At 44.2% G+C, this 27,284-nt stretch overlaps 1 protein-coding gene across 18 annotated transcripts in view; it reads right to left on the reverse strand.

The window, feature by feature from the left end:
- The window catches only part of LOC126635764 (uncharacterized), a 59,743-nt gene that overhangs the window by 6,001 nt on the left and 26,458 nt on the right, over positions 1–27,284 (reverse strand). For 9 of the 18 annotated variants that reach the window (XR_007627791.1, XR_007627787.1, XR_007627783.1 and 6 more), the window contains 8 exons: positions 24,922–25,068; positions 22,810–22,875; positions 21,903–22,102; positions 20,167–20,260; positions 14,955–16,853; positions 8,893–8,967; positions 6,120–6,288; positions 5,633–5,750 (listed from right to left, as the gene is read on the reverse strand). Coding sequence is in view for 8 of the 18 variants with exons in the window: in XM_050307283.1 (XP_050163240.1) it covers positions 5,633–5,750; positions 6,120–6,256; positions 8,893–8,967; positions 11,283–11,442 (490 nt within the window). In the remaining 10 variants the exon portion in view is untranslated. Of the gene's footprint in view, positions 1–5,632; positions 5,751–6,119; positions 6,289–8,892; positions 9,909–11,021; positions 11,123–11,282; positions 11,454–14,954; positions 16,854–17,573; positions 19,846–20,166; positions 20,261–21,902; positions 22,103–22,809; positions 22,876–24,921; positions 25,069–26,384; positions 26,695–27,284 lie in introns of those variants that run through there. The other 9 variants (XR_007627785.1, XM_050307281.1, XM_050307279.1 and 6 more) reach the window with 9 other exon arrangements.

The following is a 27,284-nucleotide window of genomic DNA, read 5'->3' on the forward strand; positions in this document are numbered from 1 at the left end:
TTTTCCGGCCAATTTTAAGTAGCTGATGTTTTGTTTGGCTGCTGTTTTATTTGCTGTCAAAAAGAATTTGATGCAGAAACCATTTAAGCATGTATACAACCCATGGAGGGATTCATTTGACCTCATTATACTGCAATAAAGAAGAAATCCAGTTTGTTAAATATCACCGAACCGCATGCATTTCACATCAGATCATAAGAGTTATGCTTCAAAAGATTATTCCAGAAAGTGCTTGGGAAGACGGAATGGGTTAACTTTACTTGCCAGAAGGTGTTCTGACAAACACAGGAAAAGAGAGAGAGATGCAGCCCCCTTTAAGAGCAGAGCAACTGAAGAAAAAAGAGATTTATGCTTTTAATTAATGGCAATTAAACCATGCCTGTTGGCTTGGCCTATGGCAATTGTTCCCTGCAAAAAGGAGGCCGAGCTGGTGACAAGCATTTGAATCCGCTAAGTTCTGTCAAGGGAGCTGACTCTGCAGGCATCAAAACCAAACTAAATCAATAAAAGAATTAAACTTTTATAAATTGCATTTTGACAAGTATCAGATACCGTTAAGCTTTGATATTATGAATTCCTCGGAGGAGATGCAAACAAGAAGGGCCGCAGTTAGAGATCCAAACAATCAAAGAGGCTTGTTAACATGCGCTGTCAAATGCATCAGTGCTATTAATTACTACAAATTAATGTGACTCTCTCTTCCTCTGGTGATTGGAATAATAATCAGCTGGATTCATGGAATGAGCACAGAGAACATATGCAACCCTGCCAAAAATAATAATTTAAGAAACCAGGAGACATTTGCAATCTTTACGCTTACAGGCTTGATAATTTGCTTGTTGCTAGTGTGTCCCACTTTACCCCATCCTTCTGATTGCTGGGAACTGTCTCATCTGCATCCCAAATGGACACGCTCTCACTCCCTGGCTGCAGCAGCACTTGTCCTTATGACAAAGTCTTTCTCCTTTTCAGGAGAGGTGTGAAGGCAGGAGGATGCACAGCCAAACATCTCACCCTGGCTGCCCAGGCAGGCCCTCACCATGGTCCCAGCCCACTTTTCTGTAAGCTGGGTCTGCCCAGAGACCCCTCTGCAGCTTCAGCTCCTGCACCCCACAGGAAATCAAATACTGGAAATGAGAATGGTATTTTTCCCACATGGGGAGGAGGTATGGAGATAGTAAAACCATGGTACACATACATCTGTCAAGCTCTGACCCTATTTCAGTAATGCAAGGCAGAAAAACCACACTATATTCTCCTACTCCAGTGAAATACCATTTCCAGTGCTAGCACAGAAACAAGCCAGCCCAAAAGGCAACTTCTCACAAAAAGATTAACCATCCTTAGGCTTTGGTTTCTTCCCCTGTTCAAACAACAATGCCCTTGCTACTGCAATAACACACAACCAGTTTCCAACTCAAAGCACTCCTTGCAAAGAGCACAGCACAGCTCTGAGCATCTCTCACTCCGCTCTTCTGGTTTTACTGTTACCACAAGATGCTATCTTCCCACAGTCTCTGAGAAAGGAGCCTTCTAGCTCTGTTGAACTTTAGAGAAGTCCTGTATTTTCCTCTATTCATACAACCAGGAAAAAAGATGGAGACAAGGTTTCTGGGGACAAGGGAATGTGAGGTCCTGTGGTTTGGTGGTGAGTGATCACTCCAAACATACAATGCCCTTACTCAGGCATGCCAAAACCCACAGAGCAGTATGTGATAGCCATAGAAATCAGAGTTCTCAGGCACCTTGGCACCAGGCTGCCAGGTCTGCTGGGGAGAGGCCTGGCATAGAGGCCTCCTGTGCTGCTGGTTGCTACTTCCCACCAGCTGGACCTTTGTTCACAGGGTCCTCATCTCCCCTGTCTGCACCAAAGGGCTGGGGGCTGTAACCCAGCTTGCAGTGAGATCCAAGGCAGCCAGCGTAAATGCACATCAGAGTGGAGGAAGCCCTGATCCAGGGACCCCCTCTTCTCACTGCCTCGGGAGACTCCCTGCTGCTGGAGGGCTCCAGCACTGTGCTTGAAGCCAGAGCTGAAGGCAGGGCTCGGGAAGAAGAGCAGATGGGCGAGGGAGAGAGAAGAAGCATAAAATTGATGGATGTCATTTTGTGTTCCCTTGAACACTGTAAACTAAAACATATCCTAACCTTTGTCCAGGGGACGACAGGGATAGGCAGGGTGGCATGCTTCTTACAGCCCTGAAATGGAAACAGGACCAGAGAAAAAGAGCAGGCCAGTTGTGCCAGCCCTGTGCAATGTATGGGAGATCTCCATGGTCCTTTGCACTAACACACCAGAGTCAAAGTCTTCATCCCCAAATGCCTCTTTCTACAAACCAGCAAATCCCATTGCCTGGACCAGGTGGGTAGAATAGCAGTTTCTTAATCAAGTAGGAGCTAAAGAGGCCTCAGATCTCACCACCTAACGTCTGCTGCTTTGTAAGAAGGTCTGTGTCTCAGACCTTTATGTGTGGTACAGATCTCCTGTAGCCACACGCCACAGAAATGCAACAAATCCACCTTGTAAGCAGGAAGCAAGGGCTGAGTAGAGCCCCTCTTCCCTGCTAAAGGAGGTTCTCTGACAGGCACCCCTCTAATTCAGGATAGGAGGCACCATGATGGAACTAAAGGACAGTTTCTGACTACAGTGAGATGAATTAACTTGACACCATCTGGCAGCAGTTTTTCATTTCTGACAATATTTAAAACTTAATTTGAGCTCAGACAGTGATAAATAGGTCTCAGTTCTCACCTGGCTTTGGTAACCTCTTGACCTAGGCATATCAAGTCATTTATCTGAGGCTGTAGATTCTGATATTTTACGGCTATGCCTAATCTAAATAGACTGCTGGACACTGTCGTTATTGCACTCTGGTAATCCTGGATTGATCCTGCTGAAGCAAGTGGGGAGCAATGACATCTATGTCTGTCTTCCATCAAACACATGATGAAAGTTGGTCATGTTTAAGCATGTTCTCCCAGCTGGAATCTGTAACAGATGATAGCCATGAAGCATTAGTGTTCCCAAACATCTAATGATGGGGTAGGGTGGGCATTTCATTATTAATGTTACAATTATTTCCTTTAAAATCTAACTTAGTTCTAATTTTCTCACTCTAAATACTGCTGACGATGGCTTTAGCATGTGTATATATGTCTATGCATGTATGTACATATATAGATTCTTGAGTGTCTATAAATAAATAATCCCTTTAGACAGAACAGCATGACAGCAAAAGCTTTCAGATGAAAACATGCTGTGAAAATGTAGCATGTCTCTCCTCTTTATTTTCTATGGCAAATGCAAAGAAAATTTATTGCTTCAAATATGTGTAATCATTTTTATCTGATTACCTGTAGATGCTCTATATGGCTCTGTGCATGAGACAGTATATTCTCTGTCTCCTGCAGACATCCCAGTTTATTACAAGCTTCCATTCTCTCACATATCTTTATGAATTTGAAGGAGCTGCTTAGAATTTGTCACTTATTTTTAACAATATAATTTTATTTGGAAGGAACATTCCTGCTAAGCTTGACATGTGATATTTAATCACATATTGACCACTCAGGATTACTTTAATGCTTCCTGTCAGCTCCAGTACAGCAGGCAGAGTTCAAGCAACACATTTGCCTGGAGTTCAGTATTCATTTAAATCAAATTTGTCAGCTTTCAATTTTTTTAAATGTAATATTTTATTTTTATTAAATGCAAGTTAATAATGCCTTGTCAGGCCAAGGGCATATTTTAATGTGAACTCAGATGTTAAGTGAAATTGGAGCCATAACACCCTGCTAATAGAGTCATATAATCATCTTAATGCCAGCATCTCAACCTAACACAAATATGTGCTGGCTTTGTGTTCAGATGCATAAAACACACCCGCACAAACACACACACTCACCCTTTTAAATGCACGTGCTCTTGTCTGTGGGTGCCTATGACACTTGTGTATGTTACTTAAAGATTTCCACGTGCTCTTTTTTCCTCTTCATAAGACATCTTACTTGACTGGTGACATAACAGCCTGGGTTATTAATGCTGTCCATTCTCAGCTTCATCTCTAATTTTCCATGATGCTATCTATAGTGACTTGGGTTTTTTTTCCTGACAATATTTATGCGAGTGTACGCATATGAGTACAGCTTTCCTACAGAGAGGTGCACAGTGAGCATTTGCCCAACATACAAGCTATCTTGTGTACGTTTGGGTGAGTCAATATTAGACACACACATGCACACATTTATAAAACCTTTGTGCATCGCAAGCATGTATACAGTTCATCTGCTCACACTAAACACTGCATGATACACACCCACAAATGACAGGTGATTCTCTGCAATATTTATCTTTACTTGAGTGAAGAGTTATCACTCTTCTCGTTCACAAAGACAAATGTAGCAATGAGCAGCCGTTGCACGTTAGAAGGTAGGAGATGGATGGAGACTAATCTAGCCTTATAAACATACTGTAAACCACAGCACTGTAAAGTAACACAGTGTCACAGAGGGTGATAAAGCACTGCATCTTTACCAACAAGCATTTCCCAGCAGCAGGACAAACCCAGTCCCCATGCTGCAGCTGTGGGCTCCAAAGCCATTTCAGCTGCTGTGCCCTGCTGGGGATGGGTAATGGCACCTTATGTCTTTCACCTCTTAAATCACCGGCTCTGAAGGGGTACAGGTCAGCCGTGGCAGAGCCATCCCTATCTGACAGCTGTGCTGAGGCGGTGCTGGCGAGGCGCTGGCCTCGTGGCCTGGGCGCACAGGTGTCCCCATCATTGGCTACCCGTGCAACTGACACTAATTGGCACCCTTGTCCCTTGTCAGCAGGCTTGGTGGAGGGGCCAAGGAGTGAGCGGGCTCAGAGGTGCACACTCTCCTCTCACCCCAGCACCAACTTCCCAGGCCAGAGCTGGAGCCTATTATCCCATGCAGCAGACACTCGCATCCTGCCTCCCAGGAAAGCCATGCTCCAACGCTTCCCACAACCATGAATGTAATTACAGCACAGGGTAATAATGGTGAAGGGAGGAAGGGAGATGCACAGAGGTTAAGCAATGTTCTCCAGTGATATCTGAGAGGAGATGATGCGTTGCCACTGTTGCCACAGAGAGAGATGGCAAGGCTGTTAAGGAGGGTCAGGGCCACAGAGGCAGGAGTTTTTATGTTAAAAGCACCCAGAGGGTGTTCCAAGGCAGATCCAGGCATCCAAGACATTTGTGTCCAAGGCTAGCATCATGGGCTGAAGAGGGCCTTGGAAGGGTTTTAAAAACAAAGAATTTGGGTTTCCCACAGGTTTGCATAACTCTCTGAATGTGTCTCTCCTGCCTCTGGTCAGAGAGGTAACAGAGATGCAGTTCCAGAATTATTTCCCCAGGCAGCTCTGGAGATCTGACCTCCATTTCTAACCCATCTCTGGTAGAAAGTCTGAGAGAAGGAGCCATAGCACCCACTTTCTCCCAAGAACAAAATGTCTCCTTGGGCCCCCGGGAGTCCCCAGCCCAGAGCAGCACCACTGTCCCTTCCCTGCTCAACTGAGCAGAGGGAGGGCAAAGCAACCCTGGTCCCAGTGGTGAGAGAGTGGCATGTCAAGCATGTTTGAAATTGAGACATTTGTTTTTCCTGTGCTTACCTCTACCACACAAGCACACAGCTGCAAGCGGAGGTATTGAGCTCTCCTTCCCAGTTTTCTCTCCTCTGCCAAGGCCAGCAGCACAGGTGCCTTGTGCACGTTCTGGGGTGTCCCACATCTGTGTGGGAAACAGGTATGCTCATACTTTCTGCAAGCTTTAGTGGCAGCCAGGGGTATGGGCAAAGTCTTCTCCAACAGAGAGGCAAGCTATCTGGGGGATAAAGGTGCATCTTTGGCACCATCCCCTTACATTTTACCTTTAAAAATTCCCCATTGAGCATGCTGAAAACCTGCATGCAATATCCAACCCTCAGCATGAGCCCAGAGTGCCTCTGTGGCCCTGGCTTTTCCCAGTTTAGGGGTACTTCAGCTGTCATTGCTTCCACCACCCTAGGCTAACTTTTCCATCCAGTGCCACCCCTAGCATGGGGGGAAAACACACCTCTGTCAGGCTTTAACACCCTTCTGTAGGTTTTTCAGCAGGTACCTGATCTCCAAGGTGGTGTGAGGATCCCTTGTCCAAGCCCATGCCCATCCTAGGCAGTGTCTGGTAGTCGCTGGCTGCATCCCAATCAGTGCTGGGTGTGGGACAGGAACAGGCCAACACAGAGCCCAGCTCAGGACCTACTCAGAGACAGAGATCAGCATCCTGCATCCTCCACAGGGAAAAGAAAGCGAAAGGATGTTGAAAAAGTATGTCAGGGTACAAAGGTTTTATTCTGCCTCTACTCTTTAGCTGGTACCTGAGAACAGAAATGCCCAGGGCTCCAGTCATAACTGTGCCCATGGGTTCCAGGGCAGTGCAGGAAGGCAGGGGCAGTCGAGCAGTGGGGCTCCTGCCCAGTGTCCTGCCCACTGTCGCTGCCCAGTGGAGCTGTGCTTGGGCACATGTAACAGTGCTCAAGTAACACTTTCTCAGGCTTCACTGCTCTCTGGAAGCCAAAAATTAGAGCTCTTTACAGAATAAAGAAGCAGCTGCACATCTTGTCACAGAGCTCAGCTCCATCCACAGGCAGGGAAAGCACTTCCCACCATGCCTTTCCATGGAGGGAGAAGAAAACCCCCTAGAAGACATTTCCTGACTGCTGTGTTCCCCCTGGAGATCAGCAAGAGTTTTCCAAGGAAGGAAGACATTGCAACTGTATTTCTAGGTCTGTTATATCTCCTTGCCATCCATCCGGCTCTACTGTTGCAGTACTTCCCATCACTGAACATACAACTGCTCTGCCCCACTCTCATGCCACAGATTTATCTCAGTGCAGAGCAGTTTGAGCTAATGCTGTTACATCATCATAAAACTGGTGTAACAGAAAATCAGCCCAAAGAGGTTCACATCCATTTACATATTCGTTCAGACTGTCCAGACATAATAACGCTGTCCAGATTCTAATGATAAAAAATGCAGTAAGCTGGCAATAAGGCATATATATTAATTATAACTGCAGTGCAAGCATTATCCAGTTTACATAAGAGTAATTAGAATCACAATTGACCTTTTGTAGAATCATAGGGCTATGCTTAATTCTAGCCACTAGCATTCAAAACATTTATTTAAATTATATTCCTAATTAATAATTATATATTTTTTGAAAATAATTTTCATGGCAAACTTAAAATTACTTGTATCTAGTATGTTTGAGGAAGAGAAAAACCCGTTCTCAACAGTTCTCAACACACTCAAATTCTCTGGAAAATGGTGTAATATGCAACAGCAGAGTAAAAAAATCTATATTTTTTCTGAAACTACATACTGTGAACAGAAAAGCAGTTATATTTACACTTTATCTAAAAATGATCAAATAACATCCAGTCACATGAGACTCCCACCTATTTACTTCTCAGTTCTTCCGTACTAACTATTGTTTCTTGTATCAGTCACAAAAATTCCATTCCTTAATGAGGAACACATATTTTATATCATATCACTGCCTTCGATGATTCCTGGCACCTTGGGCTAGAGCCTTCTCCCCAGTGCCCTACAAGGCAGCACTAGCCTCAGGGGTCAGGGAGAGGCAACAAAAGCATCAGCTGGAAGAACCTCTGCAGGAAGAAAATGGGTAATAGTCCCCTCAATTTTAGCTGCCTTTAAAGTCCATGGGTCATTTTGCAAGTCCTTCTTCATGCCAGGATGTCTGGCAATAAAATGTCACCGATTTTGAGGGGATGGTTTGGAGGGGTCCGTTGGAGAGCAGGAATGTTTCGCATGAGTGGGGACAGCTGGGGCAAGCCCACCATTTGCAAACGTGCCTGTGGTTATGCTTTCAATAGGTGGCACTTATGAATAATAATATGCATAATCTATCTTGTGCCCAGGCAGGAGAGAAAACATAAGTGGACAAGCCTGAAGGCATGGCCGTCTATTAAAGGTTGCTTGGGAATTCTCTGCAGGGTTAGGGCAAAACTGTGCTGCTAAACATGGCTGGGGGATTTGCATGTTTAAGAAAAGAGGACTAATTGAAAATCTCTCTCTTCTGGATGAGTGATTTACATTTCTTATAGATCAAATTACAGAGGGTGAAATACAGTTCTGCCCTTTTGTTGTTTATTTGATTGTAAGCTTTCATTGCTAACTTTTTTTATATTAAAGAGTTTCAACACAGACTGTCAGAAAAAGCCCAAATTCCCAAGCCATGCTATGTACCTAAGTCTAAACCCTCCAGAAATTCAGAGTCCTGCTTTGTTCTGTGGCCATTTGTAGACATCTTGAATTAAGCACCCAGGGCTCAGGATCTTAGCAATTAGTAATATAAAAATAATTAGGAAATTAAAAAAAAAAAAAAACTAAACTAAAACAAACCCACAGTTTCTCCTACCTATCATTACAAATGTAATCCAGGTCTATTCCTACCAGCAGCGAGGACAGTTTATCATATGAGAAAGACATATTTGATTTTAAAGTAGTCCAAGAAATAATGATATAAGCATCTTGGACTTTTCCCAGAGAAATATCCATCAGACTGACCCCTTATTTTTAATCTGTTTATATAATGCCCCAGCTGCTTTCTTTTAAAAGAAACTAAAAAATTATATTATTTAAAAAGAAGAAATACATGTTTGATTCTGGTGAATCAACTTCCTTTGCACTGGAAACCAGGGAGCAGCCACTGTCCAGATCTCCAGGGTACTCCTATTCCCCAGGGACCATGGGAAATTACTTCTGCTCCTAGTGATGTAATCCAGCCTAGGAAATGGCTCCCACCAGCTCAGAAACAAGCGTGGTGAGGAGCTGAGCAAGGAGGTTCATAAAACCCAGCATTTACCTGTGAGCCAGGGAAGAGGAGCAGATGAGGAGGAGCTCTTCCATGAGACATCAGCTTGCCTCAGCAGGAGAAGGTCTATAGTGGGGACATCATAAACATGATGCTCATTAGAAATGCGATGCCAAGGGTACTTACATCAGTAAGAGGGGTGGCTCAGCTGATGGCTAACTCCAGCAGGGACAGGAGCCTCAGTGAGCAACAGGGACTCAAGTCACCTCTGAGGCAGGAGACCCACACTCACCACTAATTTATCACACCTCAAACTACACAGCTGCAGAAGAGTATTGGAGTGCTGGTATTTTTAAGTGCAGATAGCTGTATGAGGAGCAGACATTATTGCCCTAGTATTAGTAAAAGGAATGGGGCAAGGAGAAGGGAGGCAACAGAATTTAACACTGCTAATCATAGATAGGGGTTTTCTAAGTCCATGTACACAAAAGGCAGAGCACAATGAAAACTGGAGTAAACAACACTCAAGTATAAAATATCAAACATTTTAACTTTGCTTTGTTTGGCCAACAGAAATACTAATATATTTGCACAGGAAGAAAACACATCTCTAGATCTTAATAAACCTATGGGAGGTTATTTGGGGGATGACTTCCCTGGGCCAGTTAAAAGTGGTTGTGCTCTGCTGAAATATATTCTATCCTGTGGCTTATCACAGCAAGTTGCCCAAAGATGCTGTGGTGGATGAGTTGGCAGCCCAGGATTTTCCCACACTCTACCTCTGGGTGTTCCAGGAAAGGAAAATTAAGTGCTGTAAAGGAGAAGGGGGAACGCAAGAGGAATCCAATATCAGGCTTTCTGCTGGCTTTGCCGCTGCTAATCGTCTCCGTACATGTGAACTGGGTGTAAAATGTTCCCATATTAGAGCTGTGGTGGTGCATAGGTGTAAATTACTACACAAGGTTCAAGGCAGCACTCAGCCATGTCCAAGCTGCCTAATTAGCAGTTGTTAGTGTGGCAGAGCTATAAAGTGCTAATATTCAAATGTTATGACTGTGATGCCTCTTGCCAAAATCCATAAAGTGTTTGGAAGCTGGCTAGTGTTACTGACTAAACTCTCTCTTCCCTCTCAAGCAGAGGCTCAAAGGCAGCCATGCTAATTAACCCCTCCTTTTAGTGCGTCCACGGTAAAAATGTAACACTGCACCGGGGCTGCTGCCACAACAGTGCCTGGCCCTGGCAGGAGAGGCTGCAGGGCTGCAAGAGCAGAGCTCTTGAATTCTGTCTGAGGCAAGGCAGCCCTCTAATTTGGGTGTTGCTGTTCTGGGTGGCAAAGATGAAAAATCAAGTTTTGTTGTGTTTTTTTTGTTTGTTTGTTTGTGGGTTTTTTGTTTGTTTTGTTTTTTGTAGGACTGTTATTTTAAAACTAAGCCCTTTGATTCACACAGTCAACCTCTAAAACAAGGCCTACAGGACTGGAGAAAAGCACTCATATAACATATAGTACTTGACATTGCCTATGGCTAAATATAGGGAACAAGATGTTCTCTATGGCCATACCAAGCTTCCTTAGTCATATACACTTTAATCTAAGCCCCGCTACGGGGAGAGATCCCTGGCCCCATTCTCCCTTCTGAGCAACAACAGCAGGGCAAGCACAATGTGCGTCCACTGAAGCATGGCCAACGCGACACCAAGGCACAGCTCTGTGCAGATCAACCCAGTCAGGCAGGAGCATGCCCTTGGTGCAGTTAATTTCAGAGTTATTTTCTATGGTTAGCATCAAAGATGTTTCCTACTGCATGCACGTATGAAATTACGGCTCACTAATTTCATAAATGGCAAAGCACATGTCTGGCCCCCTTCTCCCCAAATCCCCTGGAAAGCGATGTGTGGTACCCAGCCAGCACAGCCCATGGCACGGAGACATCCCTACTCTGGATTGATGGCTACAGCATCTCTGGGAAGAGAGGGCCATGGGCAAGGGCTGCCTGGGGATTTCGCCATGCATCCATCTTCCCCAGGGGTGGGGGAGGAACGCAACTACAGCCTCTGAATCCACAGGGTTTCAGTCCAACCTACCTACACTGATGTTGACACCAAATGTCCTGAGCTTGCAGGTACCCAGAGCTCTGCAGAAGTTCATGCCATGATCCCTGCCTTGCCACTAGAAAACTGACCTGCCAGAGGTAGCACAGCTTTCCCCAGCTGCTATAGCAGCACATGTAGGCAAAGTAGCTCCATTTCTTCAATCTGTGGCTCCTTCATCCAGCCAAATTCTCTAAAGAGAAGATCCTAATTTTGTATCATTTTTACAACACTTTTCAAATCCCCAAAGACTTATGCTTGAAATACATGTAGTGAGTTGACTGACAGACTTGGGTTTGCCAACACAGCTTGATCCAAGTCCACAGAAAAAAGAGAAGCCCCATTGAACTCACACGTGGGTAGATTGAGGCTGTGATGGGGAGAAGGGCTTTCTTGTCCAGCACAGTCCTCTGGCCATGACAACTGGGAGATCTCTGATGGCAGGTTTGGCAGATGCAAGCACAGGTAGGGCTGGATGGGGCTGGAAACATGCATAACTCTCTGAAAAAACATCCCATAAAAAAGTGATTTTTCCCAGCATCCTACAGGTAAAAAAAAAAAAAAAAAGAAATCTCTTCAAACACAGCAGAGCTTCTCAGCAAGGTAGGCGTTGGCAGAGCTGAGCTCAATCATGCCGTGCGGGAGGGAAGTCCCTGTGACTGAGAAGCGAATGGGTGTCTGCAGCACAGCATAAATTAATACAGCAGCTGCTGCTTTTGCAGAGAAATCAAACCCCAGCCATCCCCTTTCACAAACAGAAACTTCAGAGATGCACTATAGGGTATTTCATTACTAAGTATTTTGAATTTTCAACGTGAGAAATATTACCTAGTGTTAGTTACATTATTTGTTTCATAGGGAAGGAATTAGCATTCCTCGGGCTCGAAAAAGAGACACATGCCACTGAAGCAAGCAAGTATGAGTATTTCTTTGTTTTCATAGGTCCTCATGCAGGCAACTGCAGGTCTTGGAGATACACTCCAGGCCTGCGTCAAAGTATGGTACTCCTTCATTAGCACTTCAAGGGCTCTGAATCTGGGGAAGGGAAGGACTCCAGTCTCAGAGGCAGATTCTTCATCAGTGTGCACCATGTAAGTGTGAGGTTACTCCTGATTTATTCTGGCATGGCTGAAAGTAGCACCTGTTCCCTGTATTTATTTATGTCTTTCATAAAAGATTTATCAGTTTTAAAAAGAGGGACAGATTATTGTCTCATTTATACCAGCGTAACTCTGGAATAGCAAAACTGACTCTAGATAGTTGGAATGTCTTAGGGAACTTATCTGGCCCAGTGTCTTTATTTCTGGAGCTCTGCTCCACCTCTGAATTTTAAAAATGGTATGTTCATGCTCTGAGGCGAACCTCATTTTCCAGCTCAAACATTTTATGCAATATTTTAGTAGGCTGTTTCATACTGCTGTACAGTTTCCAATTTTAAGTATTATCAATAATGTATTCTTCCATGTAACCTCTTTAACACTCACAATAGAATAAAATAAAAAACACATCAACAAAAAAATTGTCTCTGCCTGGTAATGCTGTGTGAATGTTAAATTTCCCATTTCACAATGCAGCCATCACTATAAACTCCAAGGGTGGATTAACGCTCTTCTGGTACTTCACTGTATCAGAACACGGATTTGCAGACAACAGCTGCAGCAAATTCCCTTGACTGAGAAGAATTACAAGTATTATCACCTAGATCATTAAACTGGGTTCATAGATTGCAGAATGTCTTCAATCAATTCATCTAAGATAACTTGAAGCCAGCTGGACCCCCTCAGTGAGAACTTGACTTAATTGGCCAATAAGTGGCTGGAAAAGGTGCATGCGATTTGATAAAATTACAGACTGCAGAAGTGATTACAGTTTGGAGAACCACAGAGGGTAGCCTCCGGGTCAGCCCTTTTGGAGAGGGCTAAGTTAATGTCCACTATTAAGTGCTGCTGTGAAAAATGTTGGCCCACTTGGTGCTCAGATGTAAAGTGTATCCAGGTCATTCCTCAGCTGATGGAGGGAGAGATGTGCACATTTATCACCGCTCTGGCCTCATTTCTGCCTTGGTAATAGTCGTACACTAACAACTGCTGGCAGTTTCATGGTTTTCTGGGTACCCTTCATTTTATTGGCATAACTAAAATATTATCAGAGGAAAGCAATCCATCTGCTAAAGAAAAACACTTTCCTTCAATTATGTCCCCAGAGTCTTTTCTTAAGAAAGGTTAAAGGACCAGGAAGTTGAAAAATATACATTAGTTTGTTTTTATTTTTTCCAATCTGCAGCAAATATGCTTGCTTGTTACTGGGTAAGTGGTAGGTCTACATATTTACCACTGTAAAATGTTAGAGAATATGCCTAGCTTTAGGAAAAGGGTAAACTCACAATATCAGATTAGCTTTTAAGTACAAAGCATTATTTAAAAGCAATTTCCTATCTTTCTCTTCCTGCCTCCCACAAAAAAAAGGATAGAAAAGATTGCATAAGTAATTTCTCGATGATTTTATATTTCATAATGAAATAGATGAGGTCATTTGCAGAAAAGCAATATTTTTAGAGCTACAGAGTGCAAAGAAACCATCAGATTACCCGATTGTGTTAAACATCATGGAAAAACAGAGCTTGATCCTGAATGAGCTCAGCAGGCAGGGCTCCCATTGACCTTGGCGAGGGGCTACTGCGCGTGGGTGCCTCCCAGGCATTAACCCTTTTGTTAGAGTGCACCCCAAGACAGGGCTTGCAATCACTTCTGCACCGATAGAGTGTACCTGCTGTGATTCTGTGTTGCTGAGGCTGCATATTTTTCATGGATTGGATAATTTTCATGGGGTTTGTTTTGTTATGTTTAAATCCCCACCTTTTACAGAGCTAGCGCCAAGACTCAGATATCTGATGCAGATATTCAGAAGTATCTTGGTCTCATTTCAAGGATTTTTTTGCTGTTGGCTAAGTTGTTATAATAGTAAATGGTGTAACATACAGTCAAAAGCCTAGGGGTTGCATAGTTAGCTAGATGCACACAAAACACAAATTAATGAAGTAGGGAAGGACATGTTACATTTTACCATCAAAACAGGGAAAGATGGATCTCTGACACAGTGATTTTAGGCTGCAAGTATTAGGTCAGAAGAGAATTCTACTTTAAAAAAACAAAAAACCAAAAAAAGGTACAAAATGCCTTCTTTCCTAAATGCTTTCCTTTTATGTGTCAGAACTGCCAGAATCCAGTTTTATCTTACCTACAGACAGAAATTAGGTTGCCATTTGGTTACCGGATCTCCTACCATGTAACAGAGCATATGTTTCTTCCCAAATAACTGCACAAATCTCATCCCCCCCAAGCCACAAAGCACAGTCACCCAGGGCACAGAATGAGGTAGGCTCAGTGGAGAACCAGTCTGCAGTTTTTGAATGAAATATATATTCATGGGTGTCCTCTTAAGAAAGGAAGGTCAAGTTTAGTCTTTCCCTAACTGTAGGAAAAAGATACTAATTTCCAAATGTTTCTGGTGAAAACAATCTATTTTGGTCACAGGGACCTTGGCTGCAGCTTCTCATGTTCCCTGGGATCTCCTTCCCCCAAAATGAGTTTTCTCTTTCCCCTGTTGATGCATATGTTGATGCTTATTACCTTCTGCATTTGGGACACATACAAATTCCAAACCTCTACATGAAAACATGGTGCCTGTCACAGGCACAGAGATATTGTGGATGTTTCAATTCCTGGTCCTGTCACTTCAGCCAGGTGTTTCAGTTAAATGAGTAATACTCTGTTCTGATGTCTTTGATGCTAGAAAAGAGATTCAGCTTTCTTTCTGTCTTACACAAGAGAGTATAAGGGCTTTAGCTGCGCTGGCTATCCACGCTCAATCTGTGCACTAACACAGGCAAAGCATTCTCCCCACTTAGCTTCAGCGTTGTTGCCCTTCTGGGTTAAGCCTCGGTATGAAAAGCCCTCTCTAGACAAATTCCAGCATTTTAAGCACTGTCCTTACCTGGCAGAAGGATGCTGCCTGCCAAGACTTACCTTTCCATGCAGGATGGAGACCTGAGGGGCTGCTTGTCCTCTGCTCCCAGCTCTGCCAGAGTGGCCCCGCGTGGCCAGGGTCAAACTGGAACTGCGTGGCTTCAGTGCCACCGTGCACTCAGTGTGACCTTGAATGTGATGTCTTCATCCACCAGCAAGCAACCAGCCAGGCCTGCCACCTTCCATGGGAGGAAAAGGGAAACTAATTGAGTTGTACACGACTTAATCACATTAGTATCCCTAGTGCTGCCATTTCCCATGTCCCCACAAGCTCGTGCCATGTTTGCGGTTACTGGTGCTCCCATACACCCTGGGGCACTGGGTTTCAGACACGCATTGAACTGTCGCTTGCAAATTTAGAAAACTATTTTTAAAGCAAACTAAGCAAACAATGGTGCTTTCTCTGCCTGTCATAAAGATCATTAAAGGAAAAATTGCTAGCAGGGATTTCAATGGCAAACAGGCCAGGCTTGGCAGAGCAGGACCTTTGCTCCAGCTCACTGCTTTCATGCTGAACTGAAGTGGCGGCCCTCGATAGCCCATCACACCACTGGCTTCTCATCAGGAACCACCAACTAGCACATCAGCATGGGCTGATCCAGCAGTCCCCACAAAAACCATGAAAAAGGTGAAAACCTCCATAGGTAACAGCCCTCCATGTGCATCCTGCCACCCCAGAGAGAGGGGGTGAAGCCATTGCCCACTGTGACGTTTTGCTACCCGCTCTTTGACAACCTCAGTCTTCCCTCTTTGTGTGCAGACTAGAGCCCTGACAGCCTCACCGCTGCAACTCCGGCATCATGCTGCAGACATTGGAGGATTCAGCATTTTCCTGAAGCAGCTCTGGCCCCCAGATCTACTTGATCACCTCAATCCTCAGGATGGCAGTCCCACTGAACAGCAAGTCCGTGTGGTCACGAGCCAAATTCAAGAGCAAGTGCTAGAAAACAAATACAAACACCTTTCAAACTTATTTTTCTTTAACATTAAGATATTTAAGACCATCTTACATCTCTGCTCCAGACATTCAATAATTAAGGACTGCAATGCTGACTTACCCATTTCCTACAGCTATGGTATCATCCATTTCTACTCAGGCTAAGATGGGTGGTGCTACCCATCCTCCCATTTTGGATGCCTCCACAGTGCAGCGCAGAGCCCTCAGCCTGGAGGATGCAAGAAGCCAGGGCAGCAGGACTACTGCCTGCTCCCACACAAGGGGCTGCAGCAGATGGGTTTGAAGCCAGGTGGGTACCACCAAGGCAGGGAGCCCTTCCTGGCACTACAGAGGGAGGGGGACAGAGAGGAGCCCACAGCTGCCCAGATGTTGCATTCTCTCTAGGGCAGCCGGGTTGCTGGAGTTGCTCCAGTTGCCTAGCCCAACATTTTCCACTTGGCTACAGCCATCACTGTAGTGTAGGGTCCAGCAGAGAAGACCCAGTGCTGAGACCCCTGTGCTAAGCTAGAGGACAGGGAGAGGGAACAGGCAGATCCTATGGCTGAGCTACGGGCAAAGAACTACTTAATCTACTCTGCAGGTAAGGACCAGACCCACATACTTTACTCAAACAATGGAAATATCTGGAGTCACTTTGGCATGTTCCAAATACATTGCATTCCATCAGCATCCTTGGGGATCTATTAGTTTTAATTATCATTAGACAGAGGAGTAACTCAGATAACCTTTCCTTCCTTCTGTCTTTCAGCACCAAGAAGGTGGTGTAGAGAAGAGGCTATTTGTACAGGGAAGAGAAAAGTCTATTTATTGTTTACTTTAAAAAAGCCTAGTATTGACTTCCATTTATCTTCCAATAAGTCCTTGTCCAGTGCAGCTCGAAATATAATCTGTTCCGAGGGCAGGTGCTCCTTAATGAGAGCTGAACTTTCCAGGTTTTTTTACTTCATTCATTAAAAGGGAAAGAGAAGGAGAGAAAAAAAAGAAGAGAGTTAGAAAATGGCATGAAAGCATATTATCAGTAAATTGTTTCCACTGTGTTTGCGACTGTTCTTAATGTTTTATGAATATGCTAAAAAATTTGCTCAGGCATTTTTCCTTGGGCACTCTAGTTAATTACTTATTCAGAGAGCTTCTACTCTGTTCCTTGCAAAATGTGTTGTGCATTAATTCTGATTATGTACAAAAACCCACCTGCAAGGAAAAACTCTGAATCAGTAATGCTGATAAAATGAGCAGCTCTCCTGGGGCTTTACTGAGAAACAGGATACTGGACAGAATTAAAATCTTGTAGCTAAGGCTATTCATAATGTCATTAACATAAAGGCAATTAAATGAGTTTTTAACCTACAACCCTTTATTGTTATTAATGAACATTAGAAAAACACAGGAGATAAAATTGGTAATTATCTCTGCACCAAGCTATGCAATAATGTGTTTAAATATAAAAAGAAAACAAATGATTATTGTTAGTATTTTCAGTAGCAGAAGCCCCAAGGAGCAGCTCAGTCACATTTAATCACATGGTACTACACCAAGAGGGTTAATTAAACGAGGGCTTTACTTTCAGCATGCTTGGTTATTCTGTTTAATATGGAATCAACAAACAGAAACGCCAATCTGCAAAATATTCTAGGCAGTGCCTTTGCCGTCAGATGAGCCACCTTTACAAAACCTGAGAGCTTTCATTCCCACCAGGACAAGGGGCTGCAGTCCTCTAACCAAGTTCTTATTGTCATTCGCTTTCAAAACCAGTTCCAGAAACAACTATATAAATCCAGGTTCATAGCCCAGGCTTATCATTCTGTAAAAAAAGAATTAGGGGATTTGAAAGAGATGAACATTTTAGAGTAGATGGTAGATGTTGTTGCACCACTATGGTACTGCAAAAAAGCCTCCTGTTCCATATTTTTATTGTATTTTCTACTTAAGCAGTCATAAATTAGAATATATTCTAAAGGGGAAATACAGGCTATTTCACTGAGCTTTCATGTATCTAGATTTGAACTGATTAATTTGATTAAAGTTTTATGATTTAAATCTCAAAAATAGCTCTGGCATGTATTTTTTCATGTATTTACATTGGTTTGGGGGGGTTCTGAAATCTATTTTCTGGGCAGTATGTAGCTAAACAAATGACAGTTAATATATTTTATCTTCCATGTCAGTAGACAAAGCTTTCCTAAGGAATGTGTCCCTTAGCATGTCCAGACAGAGCTTGAGAGGGAGGAACTGAAGGCACTTAAAGGCAGAGCAGGATCTGGCACTGGTTTCATCGAGCAGCACGTTATTGCTGTGAGACCCCACGGCTCAGTGCCGCAGGGACCTGCCCTGTCCTGCATCCCTGTGCTCCCTGCATTCAGTGAGGTGGGGCAGTGAAGGACCCTTCCCAGTAGAAGAGGGGAAGATGCAGGAATGAAGGGGAAACAAAAGAAGAAAAACTCAAAAGGTGGTTGCCCCATGTGCCGAATGCAGTGATAACTGAGGACATCACACCAGCCAGAACTGCATACAAGGATACAAAGGAGGCCTGACTGAAATACACCTATACAGCTACTTTTTCCCTAGAATATATTATTTCTGGGACTGCTAAAGAGAAGTGAGAAAGAGTAAAGGTAAAAAATGACCAAGGTACTCCCTTGCTATTTGGGAAATTTGCCTCATGAGACAACAGAGGAAGCATTAAGAAAAGACAAATATGTAAAGGATGGACAATTAGCAGCACAGTTTACAACAGCAGATACCATCAGACAAACCAGCTGCTTCTTTTGACAGACATCCAGCAAGGAAGAAGATAACCTGACAACTCAGACTCTGAAAGAGCTTGCAAAAACTCCGATATCCAGGGAGTGCTGGCAAAGCTCAAAGCTGGATCTCACAAGAAGCAAAATCACCCACTAGGCTTAGACATTACTCAAGCCTAAGGAAAAAGCCAGATGCACTGAGAAGACAGAAGCAGAAGGAGAGATAGGGGAGGAAACATTAGAAGTATTTTGAAGTATACAAATCAGATGGGATCTATCAAGGGTTGATGGCTGGAAGGGTGCAGACCCCAGAGCTGGAGGGAAAAGGCTGCTTTATGGATCAGGCAACTACAGTGGGGAAGACAAGCCCACAGGTATTTTTCATGTTGCTGTTAAGCTGCTCCCAAGTCCTTTTTAAACACACACAGCCTTCACCACCACCTCCTGCATTGACAGCAATGTGTGGGATCACTGGCACCAACACACCATGCTGTTAAACAGCAAGTCATGGACAAACGTGGTATTATAACCAACAGCGTCTTTAGATAACTTAACAGCTCTAAATACCCGAAAGGTTTTCCCCAACAACTACAGATTTCTCTTCCTCCTGATGTAGAAGCTGATTTCCCTTGCTTGTGTAAGCCTGCTATTCACTGGTGTAATAAGAAAAGGCCCAGGCTATTCAAGTGCTGTGTAGATGCAGAAATGATGTGCATACTAACCAGCTTCTCCAAGTAAAATAAGCATAGCTGGTTTAGTTTCTTTTGAACTGGGAGATACTGTAGGAAGCCATTAAGCTAAGCGAGCTGTGGTGGAGGTGAGACGGCCTCTAGGGCTTTGTGTGTGAGCACACAGCCCTGGCAGAGATGCACGGTGGCACTGGGGAGAAGCACAGTGTCAGTTCTGTCCCCAAGACACCACATGGGCAATGCTACAAACACACAGCCATGTCCTACACAACCCATCACTTGGCAGCCTGCGAGCATACAAACAAGGACCACCATGCTGGAGCTCTTCTCTCTCTGTATAGGAAGATATTTTGGGGTGCCCTCTGTTTTTAAGTTCACATCAATTTTTTCTGTAAAAAATAGAAATACACAGCTAAGCAGACGCACACACTGTGTATTGGCTTTTAGGCATCCATTTCTAGTATTTTAATTTTAGATCACCAGTCCACAACTTACCTCTACTTACCCTTTACCTCTCTTACCCTTCACTGAGGCAGGAAGTCCAACCATCCTTCTATACCTGGATCAAGCCTCTGCTCAGTTTCATTGAAAGCTGCTTGGGACAGGGCCAGACTGTGCCTTCCTGCTCCAGCCCCATGGCACCGTGCACCACCAGGCTGGGAGGAGGCAGCTCTGGTCTGCACACCCAGATGTGGCACATGGTGGATCAGCACAACTACTGCTCTTCCCCAGTATGTTAAAAAAACAACCCAAAACACAAATGAAATTTGGTGAGAGTAAGGAAAAGATAATGCTCATTTGAAGAAAAATTTCATTACACATACCTTGGGGGAGTTTAAAGTTGCTGCAGCCACTTGTCATTTTGGACAGCTTCATCCAAGACAGTCATCCGACATAGCAGTGAAAAACGCAAAAATGCTGCAACATCCCAAGAAAGAAAGAAGTACTGAGAAGTGTCCCCAAGTTTCTGACATCAGCTACACCCAGGTCAGTACAAACATTCCTACTGTGCTCAACTGAAAACCATAAACCTGGGAATAACCTGCTCCCAGTGGGGATGAGCTCACTGGAATCATCTACCAGGGCATCTAGTCACAGTCACCAGAGCAAGGGGAGAACACGAGAAATCACTGTGTTCTAACATGGCAAATCTTATCTTCTTTATAAGCTTAGGCATGAAAGAACTACCAAGTCTATATTTTATTTATAGTATTTTAGTGGATAAGTGACATTCTTGCTACTTGTTTTTGCCACCTATCAACTGTTTACAGTGACAACAGCTTGTTGTCTGTCACTCAGAGGGCTGGCACCTGTCTGGATAATAGCATGACTCAATATTCCCGAAGTACTAGATTTCTGTAAGAGAAGAAAAATCAATAACTGTGACAAGTGCTATCCATTAGAGCCCGAGAGCAGAGAGCAAACGATTACACAGTGTCATTTGTTTAATGTAACAAGGCTGTAAATGAAAACGCTTATGATCGAGCTTTGGGGGATAAAACATCCTTTCAAAGGCAAGATGACCATAGAGCAGTTCTACTTGACTTCCCAGGGCCAAAATGGTCAATACCAGCTGAAGCTCAGGGTTCCCATCCTGCCAGTTGACAGTCCCCTTTGAGATCAATAGCTTTCTCTACATACAGATCAGGGCAACAGCAGCCATCACCACCAGCTCCCCATTCCAGGGCAGAGCCAGAAATGTCTTTTTCCACACAGCTCTGCTTTTTCTTCATCAGGCTTCCCACAGTAAAGCAACACATGCATATAAAATACATTAGATATACTGAAATATCTACTTCAATATTTATAATATGTGTTTATACTCAACAGTGCTTCTAAGGACTCAATGAATATGGACAGTAGGAGGTAATGAAATTTGGCTGGTTTCAGGAGCGCAGCCATCTTCCATTCTCCATCTCCCTTTCCCTGGTCTCTTTCATTGTTTGACTTTATGGCCTTGTGCCACTTGGGCTGATGTTTCACTTCTAAATGGCATTTCAGCTTTGGCCCCTGTCACTGCCCAGCACCCTCTCCCAGATTAGCTCTTGGGTGCCATATGGTACAAATGGCCTGCCACACACTCGCTCAGTCAGTGTTTAAAAACCTGCCAAAATGCTGCCTCTGTTGGCAGCCTGCCTGGTGGCTCCATGGGCTGTGAAGGGAGCGTGACGCTGCCTGGAAATAATTGAGATGGGGCTCTGCCAGGTCGCACGCAGCAGCCCTGGGAGCAGCGCTCCCCTTTCCCCTCCACTCCCCCACAGCACGGTCAGACATTCCTGCACACGCACCCCCTTTGCAACTGCACTGCCCCCCTGACTGCCTTGGTTATGCAGTAAAAAATGGCACTCGTGTATCTCGACTGTTTTCTGCTTCATACAGAGTATGCGCCCAGGAAAGCAGCACACGGGTCCATGGGCTGCTCCCCACACAGTGCCACAGGGAGCCATCCCTAACTCCTGTCCACAGTGGGGCACCCAGCCATGCAAGGACAGCTACTGACTGGTATGTGGAGGAAAGGCAGGGCAACAGGACCACTGGAAACTTGTAGAGGTTTCCTCACCTTGCTATAAAGTCCGTTCCTAAAGCATATGCATTCCTCCTCTCACGATGGCATGTGCACATCCTTAATCCTTTGCAGGAGGGTTGATCAGTTCAAGAGCATCACCCCCAGAGACTCAGTCTGGAGAAACTGAAGAGAAGTGAGTCTTGAAGAAAGTCAGTCAGTAGAAGTTTGGCCTTTCATCTCAGAGGAGACGAAAACTACATGAAAAAAAATAAGTTACAGCAGAAGACCTCTTCCAGTGTCTCTCAGACTGCACAGACACTTTTCCCCTCTTCTCCCACTGTACTGCAGCCTGACAAAGCCTCTGGCTTTCCCTCATCCCACAGGAGTTTCAACTCCACTTTCTCCTCTACCAATCTGAAGATTTTTGCCTTTTTTTTTTTTTTTTTTCCTCCAGGAAAGTACATTCTCCATCTTCTTGTTATACTAGAAGCAGATTCACTCAAATGTCTGGATCATCTAATATCAAACATCACCTTTTGGTTTTGATCCCTTTTAGAACTGTATTGGATTTTGTTTCCAGGTTTTGGCTGAGAGCTTTCCCCTAGCAGCCCACCCTCTCTCCCAGGTCCCGCTCTAGTGCTGTGAACTGGTTTTCATCCAATGCTGTTTCACAAGAAATGCAGAATAAGGCCCTGGTCTGCCTAAGCACCCACTCCAGTGGAGATGACCTACCAACCTCCCCAGTGCCAGGAGCCACGTGGTAGCTGTAGCACAGAGGGACAGCATGCCAGAGTGGCAAGGTTCACAAGAAGAGCACTTGGAGCACACTGGGGCCACCAAAGCCCTGGACCCACCAGCTTCCTCAGTGGTGGAGATTGTGGACATACTCATGACACATGGAAAAGGTCCTGACATGGAAAACCCGACATAGGTGAGAAGTGATATTGTCTAAACCACTCACCTAAAATTCCAGTCATCCATTTCCTTGGGGCCTCCTGTGTAGCGACGTGCCTCAAGCATCTACAAACTATTGATAAAAAAGAGTCAAGAATCCAGCTTCACTTACAGCTGAAGAGGTGGGGGAAACTTGCAGCTTCTCTGTCACTTGCTATTGGGCAAATAGGTCAGCAGTTTCTAAAATAATGCTGCTCCTTAAAAGACATCGTTTTGTGTATTTGTAACTTGTCAACTCCAGATAACCTCCAGTAGAGAATCAAACTTGCAGGAGCCTTCATTCTTCCTAGATTAGACTTCAAAGCTGTAATGTTACCTATACGTATTTGTGTGTTATTTAGCTCTTGTTAGACTAAGCTTTGCCCTTCAGTCACAGTAGGGAGTGGGTAGAAGAAAGGTAGTATTAGAATAATAAAAAAAACCCAAACCCATAAAAGAAAATGCAGGATGAAAACCCCTTTGACAGAAACTGGTGGTTACATTGGAAGTTCCTGTGCAGCAGTGCCACGGTTCTGATGTATTCTGGTGAAATATTTGTACGATGTGCCTACACAAAACTTCAGATGAAACAGTCTCTTTATAAGCTTTTGATAGCTAGGATGGAAGTGGCTTTGCCATTACCTCTGTGAAATGAAAGCAATACTGAATCTTGGTGTTCCTGGATGGAGCTGCTGATCATCACAGTGACAGCCAAACTAGCTTTGCTTGTTTGTTGTTTACCTTATGCTAAGGGGAAGGAACTTCTTTGTTGTCATTGTATCGTGTGATGTGGTAAAACACAATCCATGCCCAATGTGCAAAGGAATTTCAAGCCAAGAATATTTATTATCCATGCATATACAGTATGTATTGCTGTTTTGCTGTCAGTGCTGCTTGCGGTGCTTTAGTGAAAATAAAAGGGCATTTTTATCTTGAGTGCCACAATGTGCTGTGACAACAGCAGTATTGCAAGGGCTGTAATATGGTTTGGTAACGTACCAGACACACAGGAATGAGAAGGAAGGTTCTACCATAGCTACCTGGAAAGACTCACAGTACATGAAAGGAAGGCCTACAAGTGACATTTGTAACCACCTGCTGTAAGGGCAGTGCTCTGATGCCCAAACGCTGCCTGATGTTGGCAGCGAGGAGCTGCTGCTCCTGGGAAGCCTTGCTGTCAGCACAGGTGGCTGGGGGGCACTTGAGGTGAAATCTGGCTAGCACATGAAACTAACTAAGATATGTTGGTTGATCAAAAACAGTGAGGGCCTGACAAGTCATCTGATCCAGAAGCCTGGTATTTTACTGAAAAACTTTTTAATTGAATACAGGATCCTAAGTGAACAGCACAGCCTGAAATAGTCTGAGCAGATTAAAATCTTTCAGAAGCAATCAGCTCTACCATTAACACTAGCAGGTTCCTAGGAGGTTCCTATATAGTGCAGCACAAGATCCTCCGTTTTCCCAAAATAAGCCAAGAAATAAACAACACCCAACTGCTGGACCAAGTAGCTATAAGTATCACACAGGTTCACTGCTGTTTTCTGGGCGTTAACATTATGACTTCTCTACCAAATAGTTATCCCTCTCATAAAGCTCAAAACACATGAAATTCCCCAACAAACTCAGTTGTTCTAAAACTGGTTCAATGTCCACAGTCAGAACTTGCAAAGAAAGAATACATGTCATCATTCTTTAGCCCCTGATCTTGAACCTGAGGAAGGTGTGAGCACAACTGCCCTTGGGAATAAGTTTCAGGCAAGGCTGGGGAAAGCATTTTTGTGTTACTATTCCATAACTTTACCGTCATTGAACTGTCTGTGTGAAAGCACCTCCCCTGCGCGTGCTGGAGGTGCAGTGCTGGCATAGGAGGAGGTCTCCTGCAATCGCAGAACTCCAAGCCCCAGGGACACTTAGAAGGGAAACATGGCAGAAGTACCGGGGGCAGCTGCAGGTTTTGAAACTCTGGGAATCACTGCCAAGTTTGTGGCTTCCCCCACCTCCCAGCATTAACATGTTCATCTCTGTACTGGGGCCAGGAGCTGTCATGTGTAAGTGCCTCCAAAGGAGCCACTGTCCGCCTTTCATTCCCAAGCCTGCTGTCCTGCAGCTCCTCCTTGTGAGAGACAGGTATGCCCACCTTTAAGCTCCCACTCAGTGACCCGACTTCATTACTTCTTCAGAAGTTGTAAAACACCCTCTCACAGATCCCTTTGCTAGCAGGCTTGAAGAGAAGTTGGTTAGGAGCTTTCTTCTCCCACAGAGCAGATGTCAGAGCTTCAGACACCTAAAAGGAGAGAAGAAAAGGGATTTACATTTAAGTCACCTCAGATATTACTAGTTTATTGATTCCTAAAGACATTAAGGAATTGGAATTACTGGATTCAAGCAGAAGACGACACTCTGAAGCAAACTGAGAGCTGCTTTCTGTGTTACAGCCGACGCAGGAACTGCCATCAGTTTTGCACTTTCCTCGCTTGTGCTATCTCAAGAAGAAAAGCACTATTTTCCCTCGTCTGCATGTCCATCTCCGTTAATTGGTGACAGGCACAACCAGTCTCCCAGGGAGCCCCTCTGAGATAGGGGACACAGTGGTGCTCCACAATGCTGTTATTCTGGGAGTCAGTCTTGTCGGGAAGTATAAACCTGTATCTATAAAACCTGCTACTGGTAAAGTAGATTTTTCCTGCCTGGTTTTGTTCTGGCTACAGGGTGCTACAGAACCATAGCATTTTGTATTGGAACTATATAAGGCTGCTTCTTCCTTCTCACCAGATATATTCCACAGAGTTCTTCTTTGCACTCAAAAACTGTGCATGTTACAGACAAACAACAAGAATATCTGGATGGGCTTTGATGAGGCTGTGAAACTAGAAAACACCATTGTAACAGCTGAGATCCCTGCACTGAAAGGACACACTGTTAACTGAAGTAAATACATTGCTATGAATCTCTGACTTAATTGACAGAACATTTTATAGCGTGAACTTCAAAATCTCACTAAGAATGAATCAGGATTCGGCTATGTGCCTGTAACATTTTCTATGCCAACATATAGTCAGGCCTAGTTGCAGTTGATATAATTTCTGAATCAAGCAGCTGAGAGATTCCAAAGTAATTTAATGCAATCAATTATAATGCTTCATGCCAATATGTAAAACTGAATTGGATTAAAAGAAATACCATCACCAAATTGTGGCCTGACAGACAAATCCCAGCATTTTCAGCAGCTCTTAGTTCATAGCCATCCCTGACATGCCTAAGCTAAAGGAATAAAGGCATTTTCCTGCTAACATTGAGGTATGAGGTGCCTGAGAGGCTGGTTGAGCTGCACGGGGTGTTCTCTCTGTGATTGAAGGGCTCTGTCAGTAACTCCCCCACGAGGACACTACATTTGGCACTTGACTACATTACCACATCATACTTGTTCTTATTATGGAAGTATGACTTAATTCTCAGCAGCTTCAGAGATAATATTACAAAATGAAGCATAATTAAAAGATTCTCCAGACATTTAATACCTGTCTGTTCCTGCTGAGTGTGTGGCCACACAATGCTGACATGGCAGCACCCATAAATCCCCCGGCTGAGGACATGACCCACCTCACACACATAGGGTACAGCCTCTGCTGACTGTGCCCCTAACTCCCAACTCAGCTCCTTGCTCTGGAGAAGACAGGCTAGGCTGTCGAGATGCCCAGCCATGGCAGCCTACTGGGGAGCAGGCTTCAACCTCAGACCAGCCTGTTCTCTTCAGGAAAGGGTTGTCTTCTGAGCCAAAAGAAATTTGGAAAGCTGCACTTTGGAGAGATTACATTTACAAAAGTCAATTAATCAGGAACACCTACAACAGGTACTTTCAACTGAAAGTTAGCTACTAATAGTTGCAACAATATCACTGATGAGGGTCTGGCAAATTTTCTGTAAGAAATTTAGGAGGTAAAAATTTTTATCATATATATTTGTCTACCTCTTTTACTGAAAGAGCTGTCTAAACAAATTACTGAATTGTTTGAAAGAAACCCAAACTGTCCACCAGTATCTCAAGACCCTCTGGTTAGCTAATTTATTACAGTTGGACAGCTGACTTTTGGATGCTCAGAGACCTGTGAGCTGGTACAGTCTCCCGTTCATAGCACCCCAAGAAAGCAAGGCAGAGGGCAACAGCAGGAGCACCCCAGACATCCCTGCTTTTCCCCTGCCAGGCTGGGGCTTCACAGGACATGAAGCAGCCCTGGCTGCACCTCACAGTGACCCCCAAAAGCCAAGAGCACAAAAATATCCATTCACATTGCCAGGTTTATTCATTCACTGTTTCCTTCTGAGTTATAGGGATGCCTGGGAGCTGAGGCAATCCTGTAATATCTGCTAAGCCCACAAGTACACAAATTAAAATATCTGACAGACTGCTAATGAGCTGATGTTGGAATGACTGGATAGTCTGTTATCATTTGGCCGTTCACAGTTTCCTCAGCAGCCCATCTGTGAGCCAGGCGCAGCTAC

This window comes from Myiozetetes cayanensis, unplaced genomic scaffold (assembly GCF_022539395.1).
Source record: "Myiozetetes cayanensis isolate MyiCay16 unplaced genomic scaffold, myiCay2020 scf12, whole genome shotgun sequence".
Classification (NCBI taxonomy): domain Eukaryota; kingdom Metazoa; phylum Chordata; class Aves; order Passeriformes; family Tyrannidae; genus Myiozetetes; species Myiozetetes cayanensis.